The sequence below is a fragment of the Poeciliopsis prolifica genome, unplaced genomic scaffold (assembly GCF_027474105.1).
Source record: "Poeciliopsis prolifica strain line A6 unplaced genomic scaffold, Auburn_PproV2 SCAFFOLD051, whole genome shotgun sequence".
In the NCBI taxonomy this organism is placed as follows: Eukaryota; Metazoa; Chordata; class Actinopteri; order Cyprinodontiformes; family Poeciliidae; genus Poeciliopsis; species Poeciliopsis prolifica.
In genome coordinates, this window is record NW_026562426.1 from 420531 (window position 1) to 445861 (window position 25331).

Here is a 25331-nt window from a genome sequence, read left to right on the forward strand (position 1 = left end):
TAAACAGCCGCTGAATTTTATCATTTCATTATTTACATATTCAAAACATATTTCACAAGAAAACATTGAGCTGATAACAGGAAGGACGAATATAGGACTAAAACGAACCAACCTCCATATTCTGGGAACCTGGTTGATAATCCAGAGGAACATTAATAGTCATTATGGTGAATTACTAGTGAGGCTCTGCTGCACATTGATAATAAAACCATTGTTTATTATCGTTCAAACCTTTCAGTTTCTTATTGTCCGTCTAATAAAAATGTTGCAGACAGCTCAAAGGACAAACTGATGATAATGATAACAGTTTTTGTGAGTTTTGTTGGGTTGAGTCATTGTCTGTCTGTAAGTTTCATAATTGGAGAGAAAAAGACACTTCCTGGTTTCTCACACATTGCAGCCACATACAGATTGACATTAACTGAGTTTCCAATCACAATAGAACTGAGCAAATTTAAATGACAAAAGTAAATTTGGTTTATGGAAACATGGCAATTTCCAGAAAGCTCACGTTTTTCAATGAAAGGTTTTTGCTGGTGGTTGCCGTGGTGATTATGCAGTATGGAAATGAAAAAAAAATCCAATGGAAAAAAATTTTTTCCCATCATGCAAGTCGCATGATCAACAATCGGATGTTGCTACTGGCAGAAATGATGAAGAAGACGACAGGAAGTGCTGGTAGCACAATGGTTTGTTTTTGTCTTCTTGTTTACTGTATATCAACAAAACATTTTTTATTTATTTATTTTTTGACAAATGGGGTTCACTTAACAGCGACTGTTTCTGTGTTTTGGGGACCCAGCATTTGGGTCTTGCTCTGCACTGTGGTTGACACGTTTCTGATGTGCTTGTAATTAAACGATGTTCTGATTTTTATAGTGATTCTGTTTTAGTATTGTTTGGTTCTTTGGTTGCATGTGTAACACAAACCAAGACAGAAGATTCGCTACAGATCAATCATGAGAACGGGAACACAGAGAGGTGAACTGAGGTGAAAATGTTTGCATCATCACATCACAGGCCAACAAGATGAGCAAGTGTGCAAATGTCACTTCGTTAGAAAGAGGAACTGAAGTATTTTGTAGTAAACTTTTGGATTATTAGATTAAAACTGGTATGTGAAGGTGAGATCTGTCCAGGTTGATGCAGAAAACAGATCAAGAAAGTCCTGAGAGACTGAAGTAATCTTGTATGTTGATTCACTGTTGATTATGAAAAAGTGTATTATGTTGATGTATTAATGATTATAAAGTGAGTAAATTCTGAAGTTGATTATTGATGATTATATAAAACAGTTGAATCACAAGTTGTAAGTACTATAATCTTATTTGATTATTAAAACTAATGACTTTCAACCAGTTATGGTTTGAGAAATGTATTATAAAAATGACTGTTTTGATGATTTATGGTAATCGTGTAGCATATAAAGAACTGAAATCACATAATAAAAGAATAGGGACAGTGGGTGCAGAGGCAAGCCCTGGACATGTCTTGAGGATGGGGTTGCCTGGTCTTGTACCAAATTAGGAAATCCGAGAGCCAAGCCAAGGATTTGAAATAAACAAATAAAGCAGAAGTGGACAGGGCGTCGACCAAATATGGGAAAGTATGGGACCTTCGAAGAGGTAATCAAATGCTTGAGAAGTCACATATACCATCTCCCCAAACACAACAGCTAGGGGAAAGAGTATAAATAAACGGAGAAGCAGAGAGCTGTGGTTCTTTGTCTCTGGCGGATCCAGCAGGCAGCAGCAGGCCAATGGACTAGCAAGAAGCCGCGCCGTGGAACCAGAGGGAAGTCAAGCCTTCGCACCGCTGAAAGGGAGACGGGACCCGACACCCAACAGCTCTGGCTGCTGATTTGATCGTGGCTTCGCACTCAACCCAAAAGATCTCAAGAATGCTGCAGCGGACTCGGGAATCGGACAAAGGCCACAAAGAGTGATGAAGATTGGGATGTTTGGAAGATAACAGCCAACTTTGCTTTGTTCCTATTCGAAGGAGGATTTGTCTTACTAAGACAAGACTCTGTCCAAGGATATTCAAGTCTTCTGTTGCCGAGATTCTGTACCACCTGGGTATGAGTCTGCCTGCACCCCAAAGCCTTTTTTAGTCAATTGATGGCACAGTTTAGGGAAAGAAGTCAGGATAGGTTTGTGATTGATCTTAATTAAACTTTTTGTTGTTCTTACATATTTACAATCATTGATTATTAAACCAGTTCTCATTTACTCCTGCTCAAAGCTTGCTTAAATAAATATATATATCAAAATTCTAATGAATTTTGTGGAGATTGAAATTAATTGAGTCATTTTATTGGTTATGGTTCTTCTACTTCATGTAAAATCTATGTACATGATTCTAGAAATGTGGTGGCTCCAGATTTTCCTTTAGTTGATATACAGATAATGACCCTGGGACTCACAAAGTCGCTAAAACTAATCTAGCCGTTAGCAAGTGTGGTTATTCTTAGAGAGAGGGCGACCGTTAACAGTTAACAGTTGTGAGGGCGACTCAACTGATTGCTTCTTTACTGAAAAGGGTCATAACTTCTGGATTGTAGGTAGTTAGAGCTAAACCAGTATTTCTCAACCAGCTTAGACAGATTGTCCCTCACAGCCTCATTGCAGGGTAATATCAGGTTCTAGGGACTTTCTGGACCCGTTAGACGGAGAGCTGGTCAGTAGTCAGCCCAGAGGAGTTGTGTGGGTTAGGGCGGGGCTGGCTATTGCGTAATAAGAAACAGATGTTAAATTGATGAAGACTAACATGACACTGAACACATTTTCAGTATAAACTGATTGTTGCTCAAACAGCATCTCTTCTTTTCTCTGTTATTCTTCCACAATACATTTTTCTGCTGGGAAACCAGGGAATAAAAACCTGCTGTGTTTTTTCCTTCCACACCAGAAAAAACCTCAAAACATTTTGTGGTTTTCTGTTTATGTTGTCATGGTGACACTTTCATACAGAACTTGGAAAAAAATCTTTATTTACATCAAATTTTTATACCAAGTTCAGTTTATTTTTTTTAATTTTTTTGCATTGGTGAACGCGATGAACAGAGTTAAAAACAGGAGGCATCTCAGGAGACGTTAGAAAAATAGTTTATTATTATTATTATTATTAATAATAATAATTATTATTATGATTAATTAATCATAAGTAATAATTATTATTAATAATAATAATAATTATGATTAATTAATCATAAGTAATAATTATTATTAATAATAATGAGTTTATTACAATAAACGTATTATTATAAATAATAATATTATAATATCATATATAATATTATTATTAATAATTATTATTAATAATATAATAATATTAATGAAAATTATTATTATTATTATTATTATTATTATTATTATGACAACAATAATAATAGTAGTAGTAGTAATAATAATAATAATAATAATAATAATAATAATAATAATAATAATAATAATAATAATAATAATAATAATAATAATAATAATAATAATAATAATAATAATAATCCAAAGACTTTTAAAGGACAAAATAGTCTGAGCTCATAAAAGAGGTTCAAAGAAACAAAAACTGTACTGAAAAAAAGCAAACTGGTCAATTATAACTTTAATTAAACTTCAGCTTTAATAACATAAAGCTACATTATTTTTAAAGTTAATTTTGAAACAAATTTATGTCAGATAATGATTTCTTGGTTGTCAAGTTGTCATAGCGACGACATTTTGAATCATATCAACTTTGTATGAAAGTGTCATGATTTACTGAATGACACTTTATGACAACAATCATAAATATTCATGAAGACTTATTCATGTTCATGGCAGGTGTTATGACAGTCTTATTCGCAACCCGTCAAATAAAATGTTACCAACTTTTCTGAACAAAGAAAAAACAAATTCCCCCTGCCAGCAGGAACTAGTGGTGTCGTCCAATCAGCATGCAAGCCTGCTGAGCCCTGACCAACGTCTTTGGTCTGGCAACTCCAAGGCAGGTAAGAACCGGCAAGAAACAACAAGAGTTTGTCTTACAACAAAATTAACGTTAACTTGATATAAATACATATGTTAACTAAATGTGCACGCTAACAAATAGAACAAATGGCATTTTGCCAGAATACCAACCCAGTTATGGATAACTACAGTCCAGTCAACTATCCTGACTGAAGAAAATGTTTTGTCCATTTTTTTCTGCTCAGATTAGATTTGTTTTTTTGTTTTGTTTTGGGATTTTTTTGGGCTGAATTAAAATGAGTTTATTTCACAAAACTCCAATGGAAACTCTGTTTTCCTTTCACACGAATCATATGATCAACAAGCAAATGTTACTACTGGTGGAAATGACGAATAAAACGAAAGGAAGTGTACATAGCTCTCTGATCTCGGCCGGGGGACCAGGGGACGGCTCCCAGGGTTGGGCCCCGTCCCAGGGAGTTCCCAGGAAATGCCCAGCCTGGTGCCAGTTGCCTGGCCAATCTCCAGTGAGCGTCCTTCTGGGTACACTGTTCCCAGATCCTGTATCTTGTCCAGGACTTCCATTTTGTCACCTAACCTTACGTTAGATATGTGCTCTTCAGTCTTCGTGTCTGAAAAAAGAACGACGGAAAGGAAAACGTATGGATGTGGGTGAGAAAGATGATGAAGATGTCATGCTGACCTTGAAAACAAGTAAGGCCCAGGGGATGTGCCCTTTGTCATAGTGTGGGAGCAGCACCATTTTGGGACTTTGTGTCTGAAGAGCACATACCTAACGTAAGGTGATGGAAGTGGAGAAAGAAATGAAACAATCACAGGCTGTGATTGAAACATGTAACCTCCTCTAAAGAGGCCTCTAAAGAGGCGGTTACATGTTAAACATTCATTTGAAGTCATCTCTGTGGTTTCCAGGCAGCCAACAATTGCCTCTAATAAGCTAAAGTACCTCTCTTCATTTAGTATTTCTTGAATCACGTCAAACTTTTCATGGTGACTCCATTCATGAGCGAGATGCATACCTTCTCCACAGTGCAATTCCCCCCACCACAACCAATCCTACCCCTACCACCGCACCAATTCCAATAGTGAGTTTCTTCAAGAAACTACCCTCCTTCTTTTCTTCTGTAATCACTTTTGTCTCGTCCTCCACTTCATTTACTGTATCTGTGTTCACAGCCTTTGTTTCTTTCTTATCCTTATCTATTTCCACAAGCATTACTCTGTTTACCACACCATCAATTACATCCTGAACTTCTCTCTTATCCTTTTCTTTTTCCACTTGCATCACTCTGTTTAACACACCATCGATCACATCCTGAACATCTCTCTTATCCTTTTCTTTTTCCACTTGCATCACTCTGTTTAACACACCATCGATTACATCCTCAACTTCTTTCTTATCCTTATCTTTTTCCACTTGTATCACTCTCTTCAACACACCATCAATCAAATCCTGAACTTCTTTCTTATCCTTTTCTTTTTCCACTTGTATCACTCTGTTCAACACACCATCAATCAAATCCTGAACTTCTTTCTTATCCTTTTCTTTTTCCACTAGCATTACTCTGTCCAACACACCGTCAAGCACATCCTGTACGTCTTTCTTATCTTTATCTTTCTTCACTTGCTCCATTACTCCATTTAAAATATCATCAATCACAATCTGTGACTCTCTCTCTGCCTCCAATTTTATCTCATCTTGTCGTTCCATGATTTCTAATTCCTTCTCTAGTTGAAGGACTTCATTTTCTAATTCCGCAATCTGTCTATCCAGTTCTTCTTGTGAAAGCAGTGGAGAATAATTTGATAAATCAATTATCTCAGAAATCGTTTCTAAGTAAATGTCTTTATCCATTTTTATTGTGATTCGTTGGTTTCAAAAGTAGTCTGCTGTGGAAGCTCTTCACTGACTAAATGTGTTTGTTTCGTACCAAAATTCAAGATTGAAGTATTGTGATGTAATAGAGAGCAGCGTGATGTCACAAATTGATGTCACAGCCTCAGTAGAACAAATGGCAAACTCATCAAGTTTGAATGAAAACAATCTGGGTTTTTTTGGGTTTTTTTACCTTATTTCAAACAAATAACATGCATACAGAGGTTAACTCAACGTCATATATTCAAATATAATAAAAACAAATAAAGAACAATTACAGATATTGAGGGTGTTGATGTTAAAGTCTAGAAAGACAAAAGTTAAATAAATTTAAATATACATTGTGGAAATATAATGATGTGTACTTTTTCAATTAGGTTTTCATCACAAAATGTAAAAAGTATATTCAAATACATATGAAAATTTTATATTATAGCAAAAAGAACAATAAAGGCAACAAAAGAAAAGAAAAACATAACAGTGATCTGCTTATGAGAAGTCAGTTCTAGAAGAGTTGAAAGCTTTTGTTACTCCAGAATTGGAGTCAGTAGGATGACGATGTCTCCAAATATCTACTGAATTTAGCCGATTAGAGAAATCCAAAATATGGTTCTGTCCATTTCTATCCAGTTGAGTGGAAAAGACCACATTAAAATCTCCCCCTAAAACAGTGCTTCTCAAATAGTGGGGAGGCTCCGTCAAGGGGCGTTTGACTTCGAAACATGCTTTTTTATTTTTTTATTTAGATTTTTTATTTACTGTCCAAGAATAAAGTGCAATTGCACCTCCACTACATTAGGGGGCAGTGGTGCTCTCATTGGCAGAGTGTGTGCAGGGAGCATTCGCTCAGTGGTGTTGGGGTTTTGTTTGCACTGAGCATGCGCGCTTTGCACACAGCGCAGATTACGAGCATGACACGGAGTTTAGCAAACCCTCAAGTGACACCATGAAAAAATATTTAACAGGGATGAGAAGACAGGCAGAGAGACAGAGATAAAGAGACAAACGAAACTCTCCCGAAAGCTAAAATGAGGAAATATGACGAAGCGTATGTATCCGCGCTTTGCTTGAGAGGTTTTTGCTGGTGGTTTTTGCTGTGGTGTTTATATAGTATGGAAATGGAAAAAAAATCCAATGGAAACACTTTTTTTCGCCATCATGCGAGTCGCATGATCAACAATCGGATGTTGCCACTGGCAGAAATGACGAAGAAGACGACAGGAAGTGGTGGTAGGATAATGGTTTGTTTTTGTTTTCTTGTTTACTTTATATCAACAAAACTTTTGTTGATACTTTTACTTTACTTACTTTCCTTTCCTTTCAGCCATAAACCTAAAAGTATAGAAAAAAAAGCAGAATGGATTTTACTCTACTTTTTGTAGAACAGACAAAGTAACATTTGTCAAGATATTTTTTTTCCCTCCACTTGTGTCCTCCCGTCTCCATGGCTCCAGACACGTCACAGTCCTCCATCCGTCCAGTTCTCCTATCTGACCTCCTCATGACTGACCCAGTAAGAGAAATGTAGAGTCCAGGTGCAACGCAGTCCAATCCAGACATGACCAGTTGATTAATTATGAACTTTCTCCTGGATTCATCTCTGATCATTCATGTTTGATGCTGGCGACTCGCCACATTTTATTTTTTATTTTTCCAGTTTTTAATTTGCCAATTTTGTTTCACATTACGTTTAGCTAAATTGTTAATTTATCTGTTTAAGACCTGGTCAATCCACCAGCGGGTTGACATATCACACGTTTTAGTGCAGCAGCTAAACAACATGAATCACAGACTTTGATGTACTTTTCAGAAATCTGTCATTCATGGAGAAAACAGCGATTTGGAGGCTTTGGAAGATATTTTCTGGACCACATGAAGCGATTCTGTGGACTGATTCAAGTTGATCCATAATATAAACAACAAGAGCGCCCCCTAGCAGGAAGAAAAGTTAAGCTTTGAGACAAAAGTGAATCTTCATTTTTACTCTTTTCTCTTTTTTTGAGAAATGGGTTTCACTTAACAGGGACTGTTTCTGTTTTTTAGGGAGTGAATTTGATACTTTTATTTTCAAATAATGTAGATTTTGGGATTTATTTGCTAAAAATCTGACGTGTAGAAATGTAATGTTTGTAGAAATTGTAATTGTGTGCGAGCGCTTTTATTTTGTGTTCATAATTTCTTAATAATTGTGTGCGCATTTGACCAATTATGTAAGAGTACAAAGAGTTACACGTAATTTTTTTATTTTATGTTTTTACGGTTTAAAAATCTTCACACACTTTGGATCGTCGTATGGAGTGTTTTCTCTCCTTAGATATTAAACCTTTTTTGTTTTGTTTGCAAAATACACACAATATATATATATAAAGTCAGAAAATCCTTGTGTGTGTATATATATATATATATATATATATATATATATATATATATATATATATATATATATATATATAGTTTATTTATGCCCAGTTGTGCTCTTTCTTACTTTTTTATTATTACTTATTAATTTTTTTAGAAAAATGAATCATTACATGCAACAAAATTTTTCCATATTTTGTGTTGTTTCTGTTGCTGCCTCTCGGTCACGACTCCCTAAAAAAGAGGTTTTTATTTTCTAAAAACTATTTCTTTTTTTCTGAGATCTCAATAAACACCGGGAGACATTACCTACTTTCTGATACAAGTAAAAAAATCAAATAATTGCTTGAATATGAGTTGGCTGGAGTGTTGGAGGAGGGGCTTGAACATCGCGATTGATTAATATAAGCCTGGCGGGTCACTAGGCTTTACGTACCCCCCCCCCCAGGATGAGTATTTTACTTTTAGTAGATTTTTTATTTTGTTTGTACAAGTAACAGTGACAGTAAGGACAGACAGCTTCAGCCAGGCTGACAGTTGACACGTTGAACTGGGCGTTAGGCTGCAGCTCTCCCTCCACTGCACGGAGAAACGATGCTTGGAGAGCAGAGAGACCAAGACAGACAGGAGGCAGAGCAGGAAAACATAACCCGACTCTGTTTTAGCTGGAAATGTGCATAATACTAAATAAAATAATCTTAGCATTCTGGAGTTTCCAAGCAAACAGACAAGGATCTGAAACTTACATTTCTTCTCTTTGTCCCTCAGTGAATCGACGCTCTTGTCTTGATGTTCAGCCGTAAACTGTCCCACATAAAATGTTGGTATTGTAGTTTCCCTGATTTCTGAAGAGTAGCGGAATTTGACCTTTTTATAATTTAAATATTCAAAACAGCGTAGGACCATGTTTCACAAAGACATCTTTTATGCACCATCAAGAGAAAGGAAAAATATTAATTGAGCAGGAAAACCTGAGGCTCTGATGAACATGGATCACTGTTTACAGCTGATATCAGCTATTTTCCTTTCTAAAAAGGTTTTGTTGCAGACAGATTAGAGAACAAACTTATCAAAATGTGAGAAAAGCTCAAAGTCGTTTCCTGTTGCGTATTTAGAATTTATTGAACGACAAAGAAACAAATCAAACTAGACAGTGTGCATTTCCTATGAAAACTGGAGACATGAACTGTGAAACACATTTTCTAATGTAATTTTCATTTCTGCCAAATGATGTAGCTGTTTCTCCCATTTCTATGGGGGTGAAATATTCACAAAAAGCTGAATATTATCAATAGTTTGAAGGTTATGAACACCAAAAGACATAGCCGGCATTAAGAGTGCAAGCTGAATAGTATAAAAGGTGAGTGGTGAAAATAGCACAAATAAGGGAAGAGAAAAAGTGAGAAACGAGAATAAAAATGATACAGAATAGAGAGAAACAGTTAAAAAAGAGTTTGAACGCGTAGAGCATTCACACTGATCAACAAGATACGGTTTTGTCTTCAACTTTAAAAACATTGCATTGAAATTGATGTTTTTTGGTGTGAGATAATATACGGTGTTTAAACATGTTTATAAGATACAAACTGTCTGAACGTTAAGAGCGAGAACTGTGAGTCTTATGCTCAAGATTGTTTTTCTTCCTCTACGGGGAAAAAACTTGGAAGTGATGATGTAAAAGTGTGTGCTGCCAGCCAAACAAGTGTTCACTATAAGAAAAATCGAAAGAAAAATCGAAAGCGTCACCGTGACCCCGTTTCATCAGGCGGGACAAGACAAAATCTGAGCGTATGGATAGAATGAAGAGCAAACTGGATTAATATGCTTATAGGAACGTCACTGTTTTTCTCCACGGTCAATTTAACTCTGTGACATTTCAGGCCCATCGCTCATATGTGACACAACCAGGACGTTCTTTGTGCTGCACTATGTCTTAATGCCAACGGAATCTTTTTCGGAAATGTTGCGAAACGGACACTTTTGGGATTCTTTATTTTCTCCCATTGCCATCAATGAACCACGTTATCCACCCTCTGTTGATGAGGGAACACAAAACTCAAAGCTAACTTGACTCAGGATTGAGTTACCCCGTTGATATCTCCTGTTCTGAACCGGAAACCCTGAGTATCACAAAGTTGAGTAGGTTTGTTCAGAGCAACCAACTTGTACTCAGAGCTTGCTAACATATTTTACTTGTTTGATTTTCTAACAGAAACAAACGTCTCGATGGAATGATGGTATTCATAAAGTCTCTGCCAAATGTATGAAAAAATCCAGCAAACAAAAAGCACAAAGATTTTATTAGTTTTGTCAGCAGGTGATGACATTTCTTTATGCTGAGTAGGAAACTGTCATCAGCGAAACTAACACACATCCCTCAGTATAGCAGAAGTTACAGCATAGGAGATTTGAATATTCAAACGGAAGGAGGAAATAGTTATGAAACAGGCTTTTCATAAATCTTGCCAAGCAGGAAAACTTACAACATAACATCTTGTCTGTTGAGACAAAAATATATATGAATGGTGTCAGTGTGAACAAACCACGTGACCTTTGATCATGTGGCGTCGGAGCGTTAGCTTGTTGATGTTGCACGATGGTGTTTATGTTCATGTTTGGGTTCCAAATGGACACAGAAAATAAATAATTCGAGATCAGAAAAATGCAGCAACCCTCTGCATGTGAACCTCTGCGTCCGGGTTTTAGTTTGATTTTATGTCAAATCTGACGTGTCAAACGAACCATTGAACCGTGACTGCAACGCTTCATTTACTGGTGGCATATTTTTGCCAGTAAGTTACATTTTTGTCACACTTGCAAAAAGAATAAGTTCTATGGAGCAAAATTGGGGCCAGTTTGTTCAACAAAAAAAAAATATATATATAAATAAATAAAAGTTTTAAAACCGCAAAAGAAAAAAAAACTTTCAAAGCTCCTTTTCAGATTAATTTTTTTCTTTTTCTTCTCTCATCCAGATTCAAGCTTCTGACTGTCTATTGTCATAAGACCAGACCTCAGATGATGGGGGTGCAGAGACATGTTGCATTCAAGGACAGATTTATTAACACAAATTTAACTCCATGAAATTCTGTGATTTACAACAAAAGTCCTAAATCCAATTTTTAACACTATTTTATAGTTTTTTTTTATATTTATAAAAGAAGACACAAAAACAAATACATTTTCAAGAACAATGCCTTGCTCAGAGGAACATCAACATGTGGCAAAATGAAGCTGAAATCAAACCCACAACCTTTGATTATAAGATGACTCCTGGTAAATAGTAGAAAGTCACTTTCCCAAAATATCTGACAGCACTTGTCATGATTATCAAAACCTTGGAGAATTAAAATATTAGGATAGAATTAGATAACAAGCATAAAGTATATTACATAACACGCTATAAAAACCCAAAACCAAATTAAGCTTTCAGAGAAAAGTTCATCACTGTTGATGTGAAGATTTTCTTTTCTCTCAGAAAATAAGTAAAGTTGTAAGGAATCAACATTTAATAAGAACAACATGGAGTCAAAACAAGCAGAAAGGATTTTACTTTTTAGAACAGATGAAATTAAGCTTCTCATCATCATTTCTTTTGAACCATTGATGTTTCCCTCCCGTCTTCATGGCACCAGACATGTCACAGTCGTCCATCTGTCCATCTGAAGCCCAGTTCTCATAGCTGACCACTTCATCACTGACCCAGAACCAGAAATCCAGAGTGAAGGCGTAGTGCAGACCCATCCAGACATAATCAGTCGATGCGTTCTTGACTTTCTCCTGGATCCATCTCTGATCGTCCATGTTGGTGATGGTGACCAGGTCATCATGATGATCTCTGCAGTAGTACAAGGCGTCCTCCCAGATTTTATTTTCTTTGATCAGGATCACTTTATCTGTCATAGAATGCAGGCACAAAAAAAATGAAATATTCTTCACAACTTCAAAACTGAAAATGGATGTGCTTCCTAGGAATACATAGAATATTAGCAAATTTGAAAAATCTTCTTAACGTTTGAACATTAAGGTCACAACAACTCACCATCATAACAGATGAAGGGTTTTTTTTCATCACATTTCTCATTCCTCCATCTGCCTCCATTATCAAACACAGTCATGGCACATTGACGACCGTTGTATTGTTCATCATTAAACTGTAGATTCCAGTGTCTGAAAGAGAAACTGCTTCCATCCGACCACCTCCAGGTGTCTCTGAACAGACCAAAGTATACCTGAATAGATCCATAGTTCATCAATTTCTTCACTTCTTCATCCTGTAGCTGCTTCATTCCACTGATCAGGTCTGTGTGTTTCTCTCTGCAGTAACTCTGAGCTTCCAGCCAGGACTTCTTCTCTTCAATCAGGTGATATTTATGGGTTGTGTTGGTTTCTGTGGAGTGAACAGATAAATTTAAATTTACTGTTCTATTTTTTAAGCTGAACATAAAATTTGTTTCACTGGGAAATACAAACAGGATCTATGTTCTTTTAGGTTGGTGGTGGAAAGATTTTCATGATTCAACTCACAGTTTAATTAAACTATGAACTTAGTCATCATTCTGTGTTTTATTAATACTCACGATTAAAGCAGGCAAAGAACTTTGTGGCCCCGCAGCCGGAATCTCCCCATTGGAGATTTTGATTCAGAAATACACAGTTTTTATACTTTGGGTTTCCATTATCAGTCGGTTCTCCTGTGATCCAGTTTGTCTCACTTTCATTGAACTCCAGTCCAGGCAGAGACCAGTACCATGTTGTGGTACCTTGTCTTTGATCATACAGACCAATCCAAGCTTCTCTCTTATCTCCACCTGACATGTTGATGAGTCTCTTGATGTCCTTCATGTTAGTCACTGTGACCAGGTCAGTGTGTTTCTCTCTGCAGTACTGCTGAGCTTCAGTCCAGGTTTTATTCTCATTAATGTAGTGAAACTCATAGAGCTGACAGTCAATGAAGCAACACTGAGCTGTGAAGATAAAGATACTGCAAACATTGAACTTCAAGAAATTTGCCAGCATATAAATAATATTTTTCAAATCTAAAACTATTATTCCAGTTTCTCTTTCCTAAGTTTCTGTGCAATAAAGAAAGATGTAATTTTCTTTCCAATAATATTACTGATTAACGTTCCAGAAACCAGAGAGTCTAGTTGTGTTTCAGATCAACTTACCCATCAGGAAGAGCAGAATCAGACTCCACTGCATCTTTGCTGTCAGATGAATTATTTTCCTCCAGCAGTTTGTCTCTGTTGGATGAAGAACATTGAAACACTGAAAAGCTGCAGCTCTCCCTCCACTGGACAGAGAAACCATGAGAGACCAAGACAGACAGGAGAAAGAAAAGAGTAGTGGAGTTTTTTTCTTAACTAAACTAGCAACATGATATCAGAAATAAAGAATAATGTAGGAATTAATAAAATTTGCACTTAAGCATTTTTATAAAACTTACATCTCTTCCTCAGTAAATAATTGCTATTCCCTTGACGCTTTGCTGAAAACTGTTCCAGCTCTACTGTTTGTAGGTAAACAGCAGCTGAATTTGACTCTTACATCATTTTAATATTCAAAACAGGGCAGGATCAGGTTTCACAAAAACGGAATTTATAAACCATAAACAGGAAAGAAAATATCAAAATGAGCTGATCTCTGTAACCTGGAAACATGATTTACTTAGAACACATGGATCGTAATATTACACTTTTTAGTTTGTACCTTCTGGTTTCTAAAACCTTTCAAATGAAGTTTATTACAGACATCTTTCAGAACAAACAAATGAATTTGTGAGAAAAGCAGCTCTAGTAAAAAGCTGCTTTTGGCATCTGGTGTTTTTATCAGGAAATCCTGGGAAAACTGACTTGTCATCGTTTTCTTATCCAATTTTTATAAAACCAGTTTAGCTTCATCTTAAGTTGAGCTTAGCTGTTAATTAATCCGTTTATTTAGAGTGTAAGTTTCTGCTCACTGATGGATTAATACGATTATTTAGCTTTTTGTTTCTCAAATATGACAATATGGATTAATGATACATCTTTGCTAAAAGAGCATTTGTTTATTGATTTTTAAAAACATTTAATATTGTATACTTCCCTCTTTCCAGCCACGTCTTTCAGCTCTTCTGGGGGGAATCCCAAGGCATTCCCAAAGTCCCACCAGGGTGTCCTCACTGTGGGACGTGCCCAGAACACCTCACCAGGGAGGCGTCCAGGAGGCATCTTGACCAGAGCAACTGGCTCCTCTCGATGTGGAGGAGCAGCGGCTCTAATCTGAGTCCCTCCCGGATGACTGAGCTTCTAACCCTATCTATTAGGGAGAGGCCAGTCACCCTACGGAGGAAACCCATTTCATCCGCCTGTATCTGTGATCTCGTTCGTTCGGTCATGACCCAAAGCTCATGACCATAGATGAGGGTGGGAACGTAGATCGACTGGTAAATTGAGAGCTTCACTTTTGACACAGCTCTCTCTTCACCTCGACGGACCGGTACAGCGCCCTCTTCACTGCGCCCATCCGCCTGTCGATCTCCCGCTCCCTTCTTCCCTCATTCGTGAACAAGATCCTGAGATACTTGAAATCCTCCACTTGGGGCAATTCTGGTTTAGTATTCAGACCAATCCAAGTTTCCCTCCAGTCTGCTGATGAGTCTCTCCATGTCCTTCATGTTAGTCACTGTGACCAGGTCAGTGTGTTTCTCTCTGCAGCACTGCTGAGCTTCAGTCCAGGTCTTATTCTCATTAATGTAGTGAAACTCATAGAGCTGACAGTCAATCGAATAAAATTGACCTGTCAGCATAAAACATCTTCTTCAAAATATTAATCAGTGATACCATCTCCACCAGTATTTGCAGTATTATTACTAGAAAAGCTGTTTCTGGTGTTTTGATATGAAATCAAAACACCATTATCCATCTCAATCTGTGATGTCACAGATCAGAGTGAATGTAATGTTTCACATCAATTGTCCCATCAGGAAGAGCAGCATCTGAATCCACTAAATCTTTGCTGCCAGCAGTTTGTCTCTGTTGGATGAAACACTTAATGTCAAAGGTCAAATACACTTTTTTTATCCCTAGATATATTTTCCGACACAATATGCAGTCATACTCAAAACTAAATCCTCACAAATAGCTGGTGTTAGTTTTTTTGTTTGAATTGAATTGACTGCTTTTCCGTGATGCTCTGCTGAAAACCGTACACAGTGAAGAGGAGATTTTTGTTACAAAATATGGCCTATTTACAAAAGAGGAAGTTGAAATGTCTGCTTTTCCCTACTTTGCATGTCACCGGCGATGACATGGTGAAACTGGTCTAAAGTTCCCATAAAAGAACCTCCCAGAAGATTCTGAGAGTTAAAGCTGCTTTATGTCACTCTTACAAAGGTGTCCTTTGTCTATATTATTAAAACCATCTCCTTGTCATGACAGTATGGCGTGAGACAGATAATCTGTGAAAAAAATGGAGCTCCTCCACCTCCTCCGCTATCACACAGTACAGTTAGCTCAATTAATTATTCATAGTGACTCTCAGGATTATATTGCTGACTGAATAAGTTTCATCACTCTGAGCATGTGTTTACTTCTATGACAATCATAAGATCTTTACAGATGATCACATCACAACAAAAATAAATTTTTAAGTCTTTTATTATCAGTAAAACCCCCCCAAAAACAAACATATTTATTAAGTATTTTGACCATCATGGAGTTGAAGTTTATGTCATCTACATTCAGTTTATCGACCGTCTTTTTAACCTCTATTGGAATATTCCACCATGTTGGACATTTAGTCCCAGTAAGCTTTTCATCTGGGAACTTAGTGAAAATTCCCAAGCTTTAATTTTTTTTACACTGATCTTGTAACCCACATGAAGTGGGGATGCCCCTTTAAGAAACAAAGGTTAAGGTAGCGAAGTAGTCTACCTGGCCAATAGGAAGTTTAGTTTGCGTGTGCGTATCGACCAATCAGAATGCAGTCTGCCGCAGAGGATCCGCCTTTTCCCCGTGTCGGCATTTTTGGTTGTGTGCGGGAGAGATCCGACTTGATGAGACAGCTGATCTGTACAGCGTGAGAGCCTTTTGAGATGGTTATGATATGGTGTGCGTACTTTAAACAAACCTTTTTTGTAAATAGTTATTATTTATCGTCCGACTTCTAAGCTGGAAGCAGCTGACATCTGCCGTTAGAGCCGTTAAGAGCAGTTAGCACTGTTAGCCCTTTCTGGCAGTTGGCTTGCTGCTGTTCTCCGTTCAACGGAAGGTAAGGCCTAAATACTTTATTAAATTCATATAATTGGGATTAAAACGTGAAAAATATGCCTTGTTATTTATTTAGTGCCCCACGTTTCCGGACTGAGAGTCACCATGTAGTTGGCATTGAGATCGGTGAACATTCTGTGCCTTTCATTTGGGTTTTTGTTCTTTTCATCTTATTGTTGTAAATAACAGACTTTATTTGAACTATTTAATTATTCAAATGTAAAGTGAATTGATGATGCAGTGAAAAACTTGCACTGAGGTCAAAATAATTGTTCATTGCAAATTCGAGTGATTTAATAAATTGATGTCAGCTGTGATGTTTACAGAGACATGACTTAAGGATTAAAGCTAGAACAGCTGATTAAAAAGCCTATATTTCTGCTGGTCCTGTCTGTTGACAGGTCAGTTTTTTTTTTTTTTTTTTTTGTATGTTGGATTGTTCCTGAGGTGGATTCCTCCTGTGACCTTGATGCAGAGTATTGTTTTTATTTTATGCATTTTATTGTGTGTAATTTTATTTTCTTAATTGTGTTTCTTGTACAACTGTTTGTAAATTTTATGGCTTATGTTACTAAAGCCAGTTGTTTTTTTTTTTAAAAATTCATCCACCTGCCTTAGTGTATCGTTTAAACACCCATTGTGCTCAGATAGCCGAACCTATTGGCCCATTTATCTAAAATATACAATACCCTTCTCTACTGTGTCACAATCTGACTTACAAACAAACCACATGAATTCTGTTGAAATTGACCTCAAAATTAGTTTTGTGGTTCCCTAAGTGACTGAAAAAAATATGAAAAGAATTAACCAAATCTGACTTTGTCTCATCCTTTGCCTCTGCATTTCTAAAAGACTCTATATTTGGATTTCTGAACAGAAATGGTGTAATTTCCACCATAATCATTTATCATTTCTGAGAAAGTATCCGAGAAAGCAAATCATCCTGAGTAAGCAGACGGGGAACTGTGTTCAGCTCCAAAAGAATCAGATCAATCAACATATGAACAACAAAAGTGTAACCACTTGCTACATGTCAGAATTAGTCAACTATTCAGTGCTCCAATAATAAATAAGCAAATCACCAATTCAGTTCAATGTAAATGGATGTTGTAATATCCACCAAGTATCTTGGAGTTGGTGGATGTTGTTGCTGTGGGCAGGAAGGATCATCTCCAGTATTAGTCAGTCTTTTAATGACAATGTTGATGTTATGACATGCTAACAACTAAATATTCCAATATTCCACAAATCTTGGATAAGACCGTCAATCTCCTCTGTCTCTACTGCTGCTTCCTGGCTGTTTGGTTTGAAAGCTGGGCAGAAAGATGTTGGACTTGGGGATATGATTCTTGCCCATTACAAAATAACGGAAGGACTTTCAACTTTCCTCTGCTTTGTTTACACAAAGCTTTTTTTCCCCCAAGTATCATGAGATTTGCAGTTGTAGTACAGGTGATAGTAGTTCACTATTTGAGCTTTTGAAATGATGATTAGTATTTCCCAGTAGTAAAAATAGCATGTCTTTGCTATGGATACGCATCGTTCCAACTACGCAATGCCTTAACAAAAAATAACCATGAACAAAAGTCTACAGATAGAATAAATCAGTCACCCTAACACTGTATAAGCCCTCATCCAGCCCTATTTCAATATGGGGGAGGAGAGGAGTCTTGTTGGTCAGTGTGGTAGAGTTCTCAAACACTCCCATCATTCTAAAGTTGAAGGAAAACGTTGTAATGTCACAACTAGAGTTATGCTTGCGATGTCATCAGCACTGCATGTATGTAACAAACTTCTACCTTCTTGTCATTGCTTGCTACACAACTGAAGAGTTCAGACATACGCAAAGCGTCGATCAGTGAGATTGTTTGCAGTTAAACACATTACGTTGCTTTGTAACGTAATGTCATATTAAAGGCAACATTATTCAAACGGTGGGATGAATCGGTTTGACGAGAACCAAAAGCTGGTCAACATGCAGAGAATTGGAGGAGACAAAAACTGAGCTGGAGAGGCAAAAAGGTCTCAAGGACATTTTCATCAATAAGTGCAACGAGTTGAGGAGAGAATTAGAAACGGTACAAAAGTTTAGTGATTCAGAGACTCTCAGCCCAGCTGTTATTGCTTCCAAGGTCTACAGCGAAATAAGACACAAGACGAAAATGGAACTGAAAGATGACTTGGACCAATTGAAGGTAGCTCATATTATCTCCATGACATAGAGTAAAGCAGAAGAAGAAAGAAATGACGCCCAATTAAGATTTGCTATGAGGAACTTCGGTCCAAATCCGAAGCAGTGGAAACTGCAGAGCGACATGCAGCTGGTCTATGAAGGCAAAATCAAGCAGGACCAAAATCTCCTTGAAAACTTGAGAGCGGAGAAGGACGAGCTACAAGAGAAAATGTCCAAGGAGATTGCCAGCTTCAAGAAAAGCTCCAGCTCACTTTGCAGTATTCAAAGTGAGCTGGAGCTTATGATGGGTTCTCACCAAGAACTCATCGAGGAAAAGGACAATCTGAATCAGTAATCAACTAAGACAATAAAACATCTTCAATGTCTCCTGGAGCTGGCAAAAACATCATACCAGGAACTTGAAGCAAGATCTCAAGGGAATATTTCTGCTCTAATAGAGCAAGCAGGAAGATTTAAGAAGAGTGTAGATAAATAGATGGAGGCTTATACAGAAAAAATAAAGAGTGATGAGAAGATTATTGATGAGCTTCAGGCAGAGAAGGACAGTCTACTAAAACAACTGACTGTTGTCCTACAATTACAATTAGGATCTCCAAGACAAAATGTGTCCAAACATGAAGAGTCAAATGAGAAAGACAACAATGCAGGGTCAGAGATATATCTGCACAGTCTCTCAGAGGAAACCCCCTCAGAAGACAATGAGGTTCCTTGTGTATCTCTGAAGGAGATGCCTCCAAAGCTGGAGTTCTGCTCCACCAGTCTAGCTCCTGCGTCCTACACACCTCTCGTTGTCGCCGCTGCGGACCCAGCTCCGAGTGCCACAGCGGCACCGGTGCTCCTGCCTCTGTTCCCCTGCCTATGGAGTTCCAGGTGGTCAGGCTGGCACCTGGACATCAGGCTTCGAGGTTGGTGGCATGGCCTGCCCCAGTCAGTGGGTTTACCACCCCAGTTTCTCCCGAGTTCCCCAGTGCTCCTCCAGAGATTGTTAGTCGCTGCCTCCGGGCAGCTCAAAAGACACCTCGTCACCGTAGTTTCCACCTTCTGCGTCGCGGATGGCCGCCGGACCCCCCCAGTGAGATTCACTCCCGGACGCATGAACGCCCTCAGGACCTCCCATCGGACCTCCCTCGACGCCTCTTCCCACTGTGTGGGTTGTTTTTTTGTTGATTTGGACTCTGAGCCCTTTGCTGTGTTTCTGCCCACCCTGTTGGGTTGTTTTTTGTTGTTTCTTTGTTTTGGACTCTAGCCCCCCATCCGGCACCCCTCCACCCACCCTGATGGTGTTTTTTTTTTTTTTTTTTTTCTCTCTTGGACTTTTTTGGGTGTCTTGGAGCCGCTCTTAAGGGGGTACTGTCATGTTCCGTGTTTTTCTGTGGATTTATTTTGAGTCTCTGTGTCCTCTGTGCTCCTCGTTGTCCCGTCTTCCCCTTGATAGCTCCCAGGTGTGTCTCGTGTTCGTGATTACCCTCTGTGTATTTAATCCCTCCTGTGTCCTTTGTTCCTCGTCGGGTCCTTGTCGTTGCTTGTCGTGTCGTGTGAGTTATCCTGTCAACTCGTACGACCAGTGTGCTACTGGCGTGAGCCCTGGATTCCACTCAGCCGTGCTGCCTGGCCGTGGACTTTGCTGTTTTGATTGTATTTTTTGGATCATTGTCATAATCATTAAAACCACCTTTTACTCCTTACCTGGGTCTCGAGCGTCTGCCTCACCATCTTCAACACCACTTTATGACAGTAACTTTTGGTAATTGCGCAATGTACATTGTCCTCAAGAAACGCAGCATTAATATCTAGAAAATTGAATTTGCGAACGGTTCAGATTGAAGAAACATAATGTCAGGTGAGAGTTGCTTTCTAGATGCAGTCAAGGTTTTGATGGGATCCGTTTTAGTGGCCTTAGCATCATGTCTGCTATTTGAAGATGTGACGTGGTCCTACTGGCTTCAACAGATCCAACCCTGGGCGTTTTCACCGAGGTTCTTTATTTGAAATTTTAAATTGACATTTGTGATGTCAATTTTCAAAATGGACCAGCAAATCTTTCAGTAAGCAGTAATTTTTCCTCATGTCCACCAGGGCACTCTGTGTTCCGTCGCCCATTGTGTGTAAAATAAAAACAAATATTGTGGCAAAACATTGAACTGATTAACTAACTCTGACCATCCAGTCAGAGGGCAGAAAACCTCAGCGCCACAGTTTCAGGAAGGCTCTGTGAGGTGAATCTGCAAGCTGATTGGTTCAAAGAACCGCTGCGCTGCTGTATGCTTTGCATACCGTAGACCTGTTCTACGTTACGTAGATCGTTTCTAAAGACATCATACAGCATCACTAACTGCGATGTTATGCTTCCTAATCATTCTATCTTCCAGTTAACAAATCTTTTACATTTCTTTGAACTTTTCAGTTTTATGGACTTGAGGAAAATGGGTTGAGTGAAAAGAAGTTTCACCTCTAATATTTCAATTTTTCAATATTTCAACAAACAAAAAACTCTGCATGGTATTTCCACCAGGACCTTGATATAATGAGCTGGGTTTAGTTTCTCCACTGTAGATGGTGCTAAAAAAAAAAAAAAAAAAGAAAACCTTTAATGTCCCTTTTACTGTTTCAGATGATAGCAGCTTCATCCAGAGGCAAACAGTTTCATCGTCAGCTTCACATAGTATTTTGACTAAAAGTGAAATTCTGTCTTGACCCAAGAAGAGAGTCACTGGTTTCCAATTTGTCTGATTGTGATTTCTTATATGGATCTACTAAATTATTTTGGTCAGTAAAATCAATCATACATCCAAAACGAGTAAGACGGTTTCATTTACAGTGACAGGAATATTAATGAATAAAATCCAACCTACATTTATATTATTATTTGTTAGTCATATGTTTATATATACATTGTCTAAAATGTCATCTTCAGCGGAAAAAAAATAAAAATACATGAGACAACTTTATGGTATAATAGTTGATTCAAAAGGCCCAAAACCAAATCTGATGAAATTTCTAATAACTTATCAAATGTTTTATATAACATAAACAATCCTTAATCAACACAATGTAAAGTTATAAAGGGTCTTTATTGGTCAAACAGAAGACAGATATTGCATAAAAAGCTAAACAAAACCCCCAAAAAGATTCGCCCCATAAAATGTTCAGTTCATTTAAAACCATCGTAAATGTGTGTGTGAACATTTATTTCACACAAGTAATAAAGCAATACGTATTTACATGCTATAAAGCATATTATTGAAGTTTGGCTTGTTTTTGCATTATTTCATTTTTTTTCCCTGTGGAAATACATTTTCTATATTTGTCACAATTTGCGTGGTGAGATGGTGAGGCAGGACGCCAGGAGACCCCGGGTTAGAAAAAGAGGTGGTTTAATGGTGATAAAGTCCAGAACACACAGTCGACAAAACAAGTCTGCGGCCAGGCAGCACGGCTGAGCGGAAGCCGGGGCTCACAACGGTAGCAACTGGTCAAACTGGCCGACAGCACAAAACAGGACGACGAGACAACGACAAGGACCCAACGAGGAACAAAGGACACAGATGGAATTAAATACACTTGAGGGTAAATCACAAACACAAGACACGCCTGGGAGTAAACAAGAGGAAGACAGGACAACGAGGAGACTCGGACACGGAGAACTCAAATAAATACACGCAAAAAACATGGAACACAACAATATTATTATTCAAATGTCATATAAGATCTATTACTTATATACAACTGCAATGCTTTTTTTTTTTAAGCTAAAGCCAAAAATCAAATTTTGTTTTGTGTTTTTCTTCATTTAAAACCATTAATACACTATTTTATGAAAAAAATAAATAAATAACACCAACTCAAAACATCTAGTCAAAACCCACATGTACAAATGTAAAACTTCAGCAGAGGCCACGCCTCCAGGAAGCAATTGTTTCTCAGTAGCCGAGGGTCCAAACCACATATGTCAAAGTCAAGGCCCGCAGGCCGAATCCGGCCCGCAAATTAATTAATTGTGTCCCGCTGGATGATATTTAATTACTATTACTACTATTACTAGTAGTCAGACTGCAGTTACTTATCGAAATCACTTTGCGTTACTGTGCATTACTATTTTCTTTTGTAATTGAATTTGACTTCCTCTCTGCGGCTTGGGGAGTTATGAGAAAGTATCAGCAGAAACAGAAACAATGGAGGGAGATTTGCATTTTGTTGCTGGAAAAACAGGAATTATGTTGAGTTTCGCTCACCAAGTTATATTAGAAGTGGCTTTGGGCTTGTTTTTATTTATCTATTTTTTTTTAAAGTCACTTGCAGATTTTAATGAGTTGCGGGTTTTGGGCTTAATAAACGACATAAACCCAGAATTCTCAGAAGCACACAAAGACAAGAATCTGGACATCATAGAGCAGCACAATAATGCATTTTCAGTTTATAAAGCACTTTAATTAATGCATTTATCTTGACATTAAGAAACATTTAGTTTTTCTAAACAATTACATTTTTTTGCTGTTTGCCTGCTGAAAATGTTTTCCCTTGAGGTCACTGACAGTCATAGCAAAGTATTGCTTTATTCTTTTAATGTACAGAACATGTGATTTTTCTTTGAAGGAAGTTTGTTGTTGTCTGTTTACCTGTTGAAACATGGTTTCACTTGAAATTACTGACAGATCCATAAGAAAATATCACTTTATTCATTTACTCATTAAATAATACACACCGTGTTAGGTCTTGGTTCAATAGGCTATGTGCAATCATTTCAATATGTTTTCATAAACGGTGAACCAGTCCAGCTCTCGGCTAGTAGCAAATTTGGTCTCTTGGTGTATTTGACTTTGACATCCCTGTTCCAGACCTTTACTTTGGATAAAGTAAATGGTGTAGAATAAGGGCCAGGTTTTTATCAGGCTTTGAAAAACATGAACCATAAACTTCTAGAATTTGTATCTATTTGTACACATCAAATCACGACTGGTGTAATGTTCACCAGTTTCATATTACAAGCTAACTAATGCAGAACAGCATCACAAACTCATTTTTCATAATGAATTCTTTTTAGTCCAGAGATTTAAACTGTAGATGAAAAGAAAACCATTCTGCAGTTAAATCAGTTTATTGATGTCAAGGAAACAAAGAAACCTCTCAGGTAGATAATATATTTAACATAAACCATTTCAAATGAAACTAATGTCCCTCTACATAGATTCATCCTAAATGTAATGTGTTTTAAGTTGACGGAACATACTTAAACAAACACATTTACAAAATGACAGAAGAAATGTCCCAAGCAGAAACTATGACTTTAAGCCCTCATATGAATATGTTTTATTAAAAAAGTTCACAAAGCCAAACAACCAAAAAACAATAAGTCACTTTACTGAAAAAGTCAAGTGGTAAAACTCATGTCACCAGAGAGCAGAGTGAACTTTAACCCTTAGAACAAATGAAGTTCAGTTCCTCTGTGTCGTTTCTTTGGAACCATCTATGTTCTCCTCCAGCCTGCATGGCTCCAGACGTGTTGCAGTCGTTCATCCATCCTGCCGAGGTCGAGTTCTTATAGACGATCATCTGCTTACAGACCCAGAACCAGACATTCTTGAAGCAGTTGAAGCGCAGACCCAACCAGACGAAAGGAGTCGATGCGTCCTTGACTTTCTCCTGGATCAATATCTGTTCATCCATGTTGGTGATGGTGACCAGGTCATCATGATGATCTCTGCAGTAGGTCAAGGCCTCATGCCAGGTTTTATTTTCTTTGATCAGGATCACTTTATCTGTAACAGAAGGCAAGCATAAACAAAATTCTTCTCTACTTTAAAATTAAAAGTGAATGTACTTCGGAAGACATTGAAGATGAACAAATTAAATGTTATTGTGTGAACATTAAGGTCACAACAACTCACCATCATAACAGATGAAGGGTTTTTTCTCATCACAGTTCTCATTCTTCCATCTGCCTCCATCATCAAACACAGTCATGGCACATTGACCACTATTGATTAACTCATTATTAAACTGTAGATTCCAGTGTCTGAAAGAGAAACTGCTTCCATCCGACCACCTCCACCTGTCTCTGAACAGACCAATGTTTACCTGAATAGATCCATAGTTCATCAATTTCTTCACTTCTTCATCCTGTAGCTGCTTCATTCCACTGATCAGGTCTGTGTGTTTCTCTCTGCAGTAATTCTGAGCTTCCAGCCAGGACTTCAACTCTTTAATCAGGTGATATTTATGGGTTGTGTTGGTTTCTGTGGAGTGAACAGATAAATTTAAATTTACAGTTCTATTTTTCAAGCTGAGCATAAAATTAGTTTCACTGGGAAACACAAACAGGAGCCATGTTCCATGTTCTTTTAGGTTTTTGGTGGAAAGATTTTCATGATTCAACTCACAGTTTAATTAAACTATGAACTTAGTCATCATTCTGTGTTTTATTAATACTCACGATTAAAGCAGGCAAAGAACTTCGGGGCCCCGCAGCCGGCATCTCCCCATTGGAGATTTTGATTCAGAAATACACAGTTTTTATACTTTGGGTTTCCATTATCAGTTGGTGCTCCTGTGATCCAGTTTGTCTCACTTTCATTGAACTCCAGTCCAGGCAGAGACCAGTACCATGTTCTGGTACCATGTGTTTGATCATACAGACCAATCCAAGCTTCTCTCTTGGAAGCTTGGATTGTTCAGTTCCTCTGTGA

The 25331-nt window shown here is 37.7% G+C and overlaps 1 protein-coding gene and 1 long non-coding RNA gene across 4 annotated transcripts in view; both read right to left on the reverse strand.

Annotated features, from left to right (window-relative positions):
* Positions 1 to 11400: 11400 nt before the first annotated feature.
* The window catches only part of LOC129378373 (C-type mannose receptor 2-like), a 34312-nt gene continuing 20381 nt past the window's right edge, over positions 11401 to 25331 (reverse strand). The window contains exons 1-5 of one of the 3 annotated variants that reach the window (XM_055058716.1): positions 13652 to 13705; positions 13374 to 13448; positions 12783 to 13169; positions 12245 to 12592; positions 11401 to 12098 (exon numbers count right to left, since the gene is read on the reverse strand). In XM_055058716.1, coding sequence (XP_054914691.1) covers positions 11752 to 12098; positions 12245 to 12592; positions 12783 to 13169; positions 13374 to 13407 — 1116 coding nt within the window. In that variant the 5' untranslated portion in view covers positions 13408 to 13448; positions 13652 to 13705 and the 3' untranslated portion in view covers positions 11401 to 11751. Of the gene's footprint in view, positions 12099 to 12244; positions 12593 to 12782; positions 13170 to 13373; positions 13499 to 13651; positions 13706 to 25331 lie in introns of those variants that run through there. The other 2 variants (XM_055058717.1, XM_055058719.1) reach the window with 2 other exon arrangements.
* On the reverse strand, positions 24216 to 25289 carry LOC129378375 (uncharacterized). The gene is made up of 3 exons (XR_008608049.1): positions 25079 to 25289; positions 24534 to 24881; positions 24216 to 24404 (listed from the first exon to the last, which is right to left on the reverse strand). It is a non-coding gene; the product is annotated as an uncharacterized LOC129378375 (long non-coding RNA).